A 9,095-nucleotide genomic window follows, 5' to 3' on the forward strand; every position below is an offset into this window, starting at 1 on the left:
GTGGCTGCTGCTGGTGTCCTTTGTTTGTTTCAAGTGTCTATTAAAATCTGACACATGATTTACTGCAGTGAAAACAGCTTCAATTAAAAACAGGACAAAGTTTGGTTGTGTTGATGTGCCAGCAAAACTAAAACACATCACTTATTGTGAGGGTCTGGACTATGCAATGAACAAAATGACACCCAGAGTTGATGCTCAGTGTGTTTATTTAAAGAAGACGTCATGTCATTACCAGGAGATGACGAGACAAGCAAAGAGAGTTGACTAGACACTTTAAACACCCACAATACATGAAAAACAACTCTTCATAACTTCGAGTGCATCCATTATTGTGTCCTTAACTTTCTTAATTTTAATGCACAGATTGTGATACTGATTGCAAATGTCTTCAGCAAATGTGCCATCCTGTGAACATAACAAGTTAAACTCAAGTTGAATGTGATCTTGAATAGGAACGTCATGATAAAATGTGAAATATGAAAAATCAAAGAAGTACTGTCTCTAACTGGCCACATGGTGGTGCCAGTGACAATGTTACAACATGTAGAGCACTTCCTCATGACAACATGTACTCTCTCATGACATGTTCTTTGTGATTTCAAATTCATGAACCAAAGAAGCATGTACTACGATATCACCCCCACCCCCTTCCAACCCACCACAACCCCCAAAATAAATTAAAGCTTTTCTGAGTCCACATACCTGCAGTGAAAGTCTGACTCCATAGCGAACATAGGTGGCAACATGTTCACAGTTGTTTACTAAAGGGTTATAGGTTCCACACTTCCCTCTCATTTCGTTGGTTCATTTTATTATTTCATTCTGGTTTGCTCTGAAGCCAGGCTCGTCCAGGTAATTATCCTTTTCCTCATGTTTTGATGATTCATGCTCATTTTCCAGTTTGTCGAAAACACAGTCAGAAAGTTTCAGTGGCTTAAGTGATATGATGGGACCTGGAGGAAATGGCACATTTATAATTAACATGACACCAAACACTATTTTCAGACAGATGATCAATTTGTGCCATTGATCAGTTACAGTGATGGGTTGTTGCCAGACATTAGTCACCTTTCTGTTCATTTTCCCTCTGGCTTTATTACATGACGGCACATTTACAGAAAGAAACATGAGACATGCTGCACAACAGAAACAAAGAGTGAGTTAAAAACTGAACAGTGGATACTGTAGACTCGTCTGTAATGAGAAGAATCCACTTTAGCCTCACGTGACTTGTGTTTCAGAAATGGACCACTGACCATGTAAGCCAGAGTCTCAGCAATAACTAGTCGCAACATGTGAACACCCTGATTCTGATTCAGCTGTATGTGTTTCTAAATGATGCAGGAAATAAACAGTCCCAGACAAACCAGCAGAAGCCTGTGTAGCTAAGAAAGGACTTTGGTTCCAGTTTAGACATCTGGGCTGTTTTTCTGCTCCACAGAGATGAAACTAATGTGCAGCTTCTCATCTGCTGGAACTGTGTGTTTAAGAGATTCAAGTCACTGTGGCATGAGATTGGGTTTTATTTTTATTATATTATTATTTTGATTGGCCCTGAGTTCTACTGTGTTATTGTTGGTTTGTAGGCTTGATGTTCCAGTTTAATACCTGTACGTTGAAATAGGTCCTGGTCCTTCTGTTTACCCTCGATGTCTTTGCCGCCCACATAAACAGCAAAGTGCTTGTAGGTTAAGTTCTTGCAGATGCAGTGCCTCTTAAACGAAATAATATCTCCAAATTCATATTTCTGTGAAAGGAAGAAATCAGATGAAACTGTACATTTACTGCAAACAGCACAAAGATCAAATGACTGAGATAAGGACATGGCTGTATAGGTGCATAACACTGTCCAATATAGAATAATGAAATGATTTAATATACTGAGGAACAGTTCACATTGGCAGGTGACTTTGTAGTGTCTCTTTGAAAAAGTGATGGGGGCAGTCGTGGCCTAATGGATATCATCATGGAGTCGGACTTGTAACCCGAAAATTGCAGGTTCGAGTCTGTCGTGGCATGTAGCGAACAGCCAGCATTGGCTGCCCACTGCCCCGGGTGTGTTTGTTCACTTGTTGTGTGTGCACTTGGGATTGGGTTAAAAAGCAGAGCACGAATTCTGAGTATGGGTCACCATACTTGGCCAGTTAAGTCACTTTCACTTTCACTAATAGTTAATGAGATGATAGGAGAAAGAGTTAACAGTTATTAATAAAAGTGAATAAGAGTTAGATTAACACAACAAGGTTCGGTCTGTGGTGACACGTAAACTGAGCAGACGTCTCTTTTCATTTGCCTGTTTTAATGGAGAAGCTGAAACAAACTCTTCAGTGGCTTCAGTGTGAGACTGTCATAGCTTGAAATGGGAACTGTCATTACATTTTCATATAGTAAAACTGTTTGAGTCTTAGTTGTTGACAAATTAAAACAACTTACTTGGCCATTATTCTGTATGAATGCCAACTGGAGGATCACAGCGACCAAGACGACGTTCCTCATTTTTCCAACAAAGGAAAACTGGAATAATAAACAGAAAACATGTAAAAATTAGTAAATATTCAGATTTAATGTGGGATGAACATGATGATGAATCTTATCTCACAAAGGAGTGGTGTGTCTTCTATAACTGTAAACCAGAAATGAAAATATGCATGAAGATTCATTATTTGTTTATTTTTTTGAGGATGACAGGATCATGTACAGAGGGAATGGCCCTGACATTAATGTGGTCACCAGGATCATTTCATCTATTTTCATGACTTACCTGTGATGTGTTGATGGGATGTTGACTGAAAACAACAACAAGACACTTTAGACTCTAAAACTGTGGAGCATAAAAAGGTTAGACCTTATTTATCATCTAAGACCTTTGAACAAGTGTGTCTTTGCAGACTCACTACAGTTCACATAGCTACTGACATAGTTGTGTATATTAGAAATGGTTTTCTAGCTGTCTGCCATCATGCTGTAGTATTTCTCAGTAAGTCCAGGCTACAATAAGAGGTGACAGGAGTGTTCCTGAGGTCTTTGTTGAAGACTGGTTGTTTCAGAGCTCTTACCTTCTCCAGGGAGATGGTGGAAGCCTGATGAGGAGGAGCGAAGCATCTTCTTATATACAGTCCAGAACAGTCCTGTTCATAACGTCAGGTCTTTGTTCAGCCTGAGTCTGTCAGTGTGTTGCTCTGAGTAATTTGAATGTAGAGTGGGGATAGTGGTTATCTTCTTAAATTTACACTTTTATTTGTACTGGACGTGTAAATTTAAGACTTTAAGATTTAAGACTTTATGCCTTAATTATTATGTTTACAGCTGTTGACTTTAGGGACTGTGGACAGTCCTTCACTTAATCCTTTACTAAGCTCACAGATTCCTTAATGCACAAATTCTCCTTCTGTCCTTGTTGATGTCTCAGACATGGACTAACTCTTTAGACCCTCATACTAAACAAAATGAAAGGTATTCCGCCAGTTTAGCATTGCACACTATGACTGTCAGACTCATGATGCAAAACATCTAAATTAGTTTAGCAGGTTTAAATCATTTAGATGATGCCTACATTACCCACAATACAGCTTGACTGTTGGGTCAAAGATTCAGGTGTGTTGTGTCAGCAGGAGCTAATGTAGTCTGGATCCTGCAGCCCTATTTTTTTTATTTATCAGATGACTGTACTTCCCTTTTCAGCTCCTCTGGATTGTGGTCCAAGATGCTGCTGCTGAACTTTTCATCAGCTCTTCAAAAACAATGGTCCTGATTTCAAGAATTACAGATTCTTTTAATTATGTGTTGTGCCCACTTTAATGACATTTATCACCCACCTCCGTCTGCAGAAAATCGAGGCACTTTACCACATATGCAGCAACAGTCGTCGCACCAGGACATTGACCCAGAGTTTAACTGTATTCAAATCATGAGCCAGGCAAATGAGAGAGTATCTCTACACTACAGAGGCACCTACTGTAACAATCCTGTGTGTCTATTAAAATAAGAGGTGAGCAGATAATGACTCGTGGTTCACAGTTTTTCATTCTTCTTATCTGAAAAGTCCATTGTTGGACACTTCTTCTGTGCAGAGAAGAGAAAGGTTAAGTGAACAGAAGATATATATTTTATCATTGCATTATCTATTTAATATTACTGTTGCTGTACTGAGTCTGTTACCTCTCATGTAAAACTCTAACAGTTTGTGCTGCTTTGCATATTCCACACAATGTGAACAGTTTTCATACAGACAATTTCGTAGTAGAAAGTGGTTCAACACCAAACAGAACCCACAAACTCAGAAAACCTTCTGGCAAAGAATCTGTATTTTCTGTGGCTAAGGGCAACCTGGTGAAGGGAATGATGTGGATCCTTGAGAAGTCATTAGTGACCCATGAGCACCACGGAGTGACCTTCAGAAACCTGTAACAGATGTCCAGATATATCAGGCCTGACCTGGTCTGTTTTGGTTCTGACAGGCCTGTTCTGGTTGTATTGGAGGTGTTTGGATCAGTGGTGCTGACTGGCCTGACCTTTGTTGTGGACTCTCAGAAATCAGTAAGACCATACCTATTTCTTTGTTCTTACGAATGTCCGTAGACCTTTAATCCGTCTTTGTACAGAGAAACTGCAGATCCTGAGACGACCTGCTGCTTTCTGCTGCACCACATACACAGTGATGAAAACCTGTTGGAGGAACAACCTGGGTCCTGACTGTGGACTGTCCCCGGAGCTTGGCTGTAAGCAGAAACAGGGATGTAAACTCAGACGAGCGTAAACAGCAAAACGGTCCATTTTTAGGTGTCAGTGCTTTCAGCCACGTCTCATGGTCTTCATCGGCTAGTTCCACATAATGAACCACAAATTATATGTATGCTGGATGTTCCCATTGGTTTGGTGGGAGTCTGACGAGGGTGACAGGTAACAAATCCTGTTTGCTGTGGTCAGTCTGACCTGATGTTTAGTCTGTACATGTTGTTCATCTTCACATGCTTCTCATCTCGCTGCAGGCTGGTGTATGATGCTGAGTGTTACATTGTCTGTTTGTCTGTGTCTTTCTCATGCAGACAGTCACCAAACTCCTGTGAAACAGTTTCATTTGGCTTTGACAGAAACAAAAATGATTTTTACAGGTAACTGGTACAAAGGTACTTGATGGTTAAAATATTAGAATGAAACTCATTTCAGTAACAAGATATTAGTTGTAATCAGAAGAAGAAAAAGAACTAGACTGTTGTAGTCGAGAGTCCAGTTTTACAAAGACATATATTCCCTCGTAGTTTCTACCTGAGGGACACACAGCGTCTGTTTTCTGACTTTAACATGTTAAAGGCTCAGCAGTCACTAAAAACCTGATGAAACTCAAACTTCATATGACAGAATATTTTTTTATTTTATAATGTTTCTGAAGGTGAAGAGATGATTTAAAACGTTCAGCCCAGCTCCTGATCCTCAGATTATCACGGATTTCATGAACTGGAAACAGAAAAAGGAGTTTTAGAAAAACAAAATGGGACTTTAACAGAAATAAAGCTAAATGTCATGTTTCATGAAACCACCTAAAGATCCTTCACCTACAGGTAAATAAACAGCTCCAGGCTGTGAATCACTGACCTGCCTCAAAGAGAAACTGGCGACCTGGCAGTCACACGGCAAACTCAGCACATGGGCCTGGAAACGATCTGAGACACGAGCAGATATTCAGAACCACAATCAGAATCCGTCTGTGCATAAACAGCTGGGGGTAAGAAATCCAACTACAGACTGTAGATCATGATGCCTTGGCCCCCAGTGCAGAAGTGGAAAAGGTGGAAAAGATGAAACGTCACAGTGTTGAGGAGAAGAGTGGATTTACAGAACCTGGTCTGTTTCAGGACAACCTTCTCCATCACCCAGTCCATTCCTAGTATTTCGCTAGTTGAATATCACTTAGATATTTAGAAGATGAAGGGGCAGAAAATGCTGCAGCTGAATTTATAAACAAGCAGAACTTTTCTGGGGGCAGGTCAAACGTTTTGTCAGGGCTTCACTGGGGGTTTGGACCTGTGGTCTCAGAGTTTCACAACAACAACAACATGTCCAGAAACCTGCAGGATCTACCTTTGAGGATCTGAAGTCTCGTCAGGACGGCCACATACTCGTCGTAGTCGATGCCACCACTGGAGCTGTAATCGAGCCACAGAGACCTGAAGGTTTCATCATCTAAACTGAATCCTGAGGGATAAAAACCACAAGAGAAACCAAGTGAAACTAGACCGATGGTTGTCTTCAGATGAATGCTGGGAGTACTTTTATTAAAGACGTGATACCACGGGCAAACACAGCCTTTTTCATGTGTGTTTGAGAGAGGGAGGGTGGAGTCCTCCTCTCGTAGCTCTCCACGTACTCCCTCCTGACCACCGCCACATAGTGCTCCAGCTTGAAGAACTCCACCACGTCCAAGTCTCCAGTCTTGTCAGCCTGAGGGGGCCGTTAAAGAGCCAGAACTTGTTGTTGGATGTTTCTGCCAAAATGCACCTTGGGAGTTTCACTAAACCTGGTGCCTTTATATTTTAATCCTAACACACATCAACAGAGAAATGTGGATGAAAGTGACATTTCCAAGGTAGTGGTGAGTGTTAATGTGTTAATAAGGAGACATCTGACGTTCTACCCATGTAAGATTAGACTATGAAACAAAGCACGATGTATAAAATCCTATTTTTCTATTTAGGGCTGGACCTTAGTGCGGCTGTAAAGGTGGAGCGAGACAGCAGCAGTGTGAGCTGCAAAGGATACGTCCACGAGAGTCAGCAGCAGGCGGGTGGTCTTCAGACTCAGGGCTGCGTCGGGGAAATAAACGGGATCGTGAGTGAAAACGTGTCTCATTCGGCCGATAAGAAAGTGGGAAATAAAAGTGGGAAATAAACGAACATTTGCCACGAACAGAATAACCACCAGCGTTCAGCTTAGCAAGAGCAGCTTCAGCATCCAGCATCTGTGTGAAACCAGAGCAGGGTCAGACCAGTGAAGGTCACAGAGGTGTGGCCAATAATGAGGGGAGTACGCCTGACCCACCTGCACAGGTTGAGCCCTTTACTGATGAGCAACAGCAAATAGAAAACACAATCAATTACAAAACGTTTTACTTAGCTGAAATACCTCAGACCTGGTGTCTCCCTGTGAAAGAAAAAAACAGATGTCATGACAGATTCATCATTTTCTGATTCCCTCCATTATTAAATTGAACTCCTGGTCTGTTACTCACTGATATGCACGTTTCCTCAGGGAAGGAACTACACTGCAGCTCAGGGGGCCAGGAAACACCAAAGCCACTCATCAGGGCCTCGCAGCCCCGTCTCGCTCTCTCACAGAAAGACCTGCAGGGCCGCTGCACTTCCCCCGCCACACACTGGGGGGCGTACACCCTGCACAGGAAGAGACGTATGTCCGCCGAGCACATGGTCTGCACCATGGAGTTAAAGAAGGACATCTTCATCACGGCCTCTCGCTGACTCGCGTGTCCCAGGAGATTGGGGGTGATGGTCTGGTTGTAGGACAGGTCCTGGCACATGGGTATGGTGATGGGCTCACAGATGCCCCCGCTGAGGCCCACGCCATACTGGAATTTAAAAACACACAAGTCTGACTCCCTTTGGGCAGGTGCCAGTCGCAGATGTTATGTCTTTAAAAAACCGGATGGTGGTCGGAGGTTTTGGTCCTGTCTGGACGGCGTAGACATTGACATTGAAAAACAAACAGCTTTATTCACCTACAAATTCCTCTTAAACATCATGTCACACCTGTTCTTGTCCACATGGCAGACTTACGTGTTCACACGATTCTGTGGAAAGTGTCTCACACTTCAGGTCTTCGGGCCACTCAAAATAGAACTTGTTCATCAGCGGCTGGCAGCCGGCCCTCGCCTGCTCACAGAGCGTCCTGCAGGGGGGCCGAGGTTTCCCCGACACACACTCGGGAGTGTAGACGGAGCACAAGAAGGGCTTCATGTGAGGCGAGCACTCCGTTTTGATAAGGGGGTAGAACTGGTGCACGGCCAGACCTGCCTCCTCCTGGGTTCTGTGGCCCAGAATATTGGGCAGCACAGTTTCCGTGTAATCCAGGTCTCTGCAGACAGGGACGCTGATTGTCTGACATGTTGGAGGAAAACTTTGGCCCTTCAAGAACAGAAACATAAATCAGCATCAACATATTGTTGTTCCTATAGTTCAAGCTACAGCTGTTATAGCTGCTTTTACAAAAGGAACCTGCTAATTGTTATCAGGGCTAACGGGACATTCTTATGTCAAAATACTCCTGAGACAATCAATAAGCCACTGGATCCTTCCCTTATGTAAAAACATCAGCTGTACGTACCTGTACACAGTGAGTCTCAGGCAGAGCTTCACATCGGAGACTCCCAGGCCAGCTCAGCCTCTTTGCTAAGAGGGCGGACTCACATTCTAGCTTGACATTCTCACACAGAGATCTGCACGGCTTCGTCCGGCTGTCATCCTCTGAGCTGCATTCAGGCAAGACGATGCGACACATGAGTGTGGAGACTTGTGGTGAGCAGGCCGTCTCCACAATCTGACCAATCTGCTGCAAGTCAAAACCTTCAGCTCCATTTGGGTGGTGGGTAGTCGTGTAGTCCACACCCTGACAAAAGCTGGCTGTCACTGGCCTGCAGTTTGACCTGGGATCTGTCTTGCTGAGCGTCTGCTGAGGAGACAGCAATGCTCCCAAAACCACCAAGACCAAGCGCATCATGGCTCTTAGTAGTCTGAAAACTGCCCTGTACAGCTTAACGACCCCTTTGGGGAGTTCAGACCAGTCTGTGCCGCTCTGCTTAGGAGGTGGAGTAGGAATCCACGAATGGAGTTTCTACAAACAAGGCACAGATTTGGATCCCCTGCTAAGGTCACATATCAATAAGATGCTCTACACAAAAAAGATCCAGACTGGTCTCAGAACAGCAGTCTTGTTCTGAGAAATTCAGTCTAAGGGATCTGGAGCTTTATGAGAGGCTCAGCATCTGGTTCTGATTTTGGTCTTTCTGAATAACCTGAGGGGGGTAATGATTTGTTGCATGGAGCTGGCACAACAGCCTGATGGGATGGAAAATATTTCAGCACTAA

The 9,095-nt window shown here is 43.3% G+C and overlaps 1 protein-coding gene across 1 annotated transcript; it reads right to left on the reverse strand.

Annotated features, from left to right (window-relative positions):
* Window positions 1-5,346: 5,346 nt before the first annotated feature.
* Window positions 5,347-9,032, reverse strand: LOC113136117 (uncharacterized). Its single transcript, XM_026316594.1, has 10 exons — window positions 8,335-9,032; window positions 7,788-8,135; window positions 7,226-7,579; window positions 7,120-7,137; window positions 6,892-6,955; window positions 6,757-6,800; window positions 6,288-6,438; window positions 6,079-6,192; window positions 5,593-5,660; window positions 5,347-5,454 (listed from the first exon to the last, which is right to left on the reverse strand). Exons 1-10 carry the CDS (start codon window positions 8,725-8,727, stop codon window positions 5,431-5,433), a joined length of 1,578 nt encoding a protein of 525 aa, XP_026172379.1. The 5' UTR covers window positions 8,728-9,032; the 3' UTR covers window positions 5,347-5,430.
* Window positions 9,033-9,095: the final 63 nt, after the last annotated feature.

The sequence above is a fragment of the Mastacembelus armatus genome, chromosome 16 (genome assembly GCF_900324485.2).
Source record: "Mastacembelus armatus chromosome 16, fMasArm1.2, whole genome shotgun sequence".
Taxonomy (NCBI): domain Eukaryota; kingdom Metazoa; phylum Chordata; class Actinopteri; order Synbranchiformes; family Mastacembelidae; genus Mastacembelus; species Mastacembelus armatus.

What these genes read in the sequence shown, in the direction of transcription:
- LOC113136117 (XM_026316594.1), bottom strand. Translation starts at nt 8,727, where the DNA reads ATGATGCGCTTGGTCTTGGTGGTTTTGGGAGCATTGCTGTCTCCTCAG. An exon ending in CTGAGACTCACTGTGTACAG is followed by an intron (nt 8,136 to 8,334) that starts GTACGTACAGCT and finishes CTGTTCTTGAAG; the next exon opens with GGCCAAAGTTTTCCTCCAAC. An exon ending in CCAGTTTCTCTTTGAGGCAG is followed by an intron (nt 5,455 to 5,592) that starts GTCAGTGATTCA and finishes TTCTGTTTCCAG; the next exon opens with TTCATGAAATCCGTGATAAT.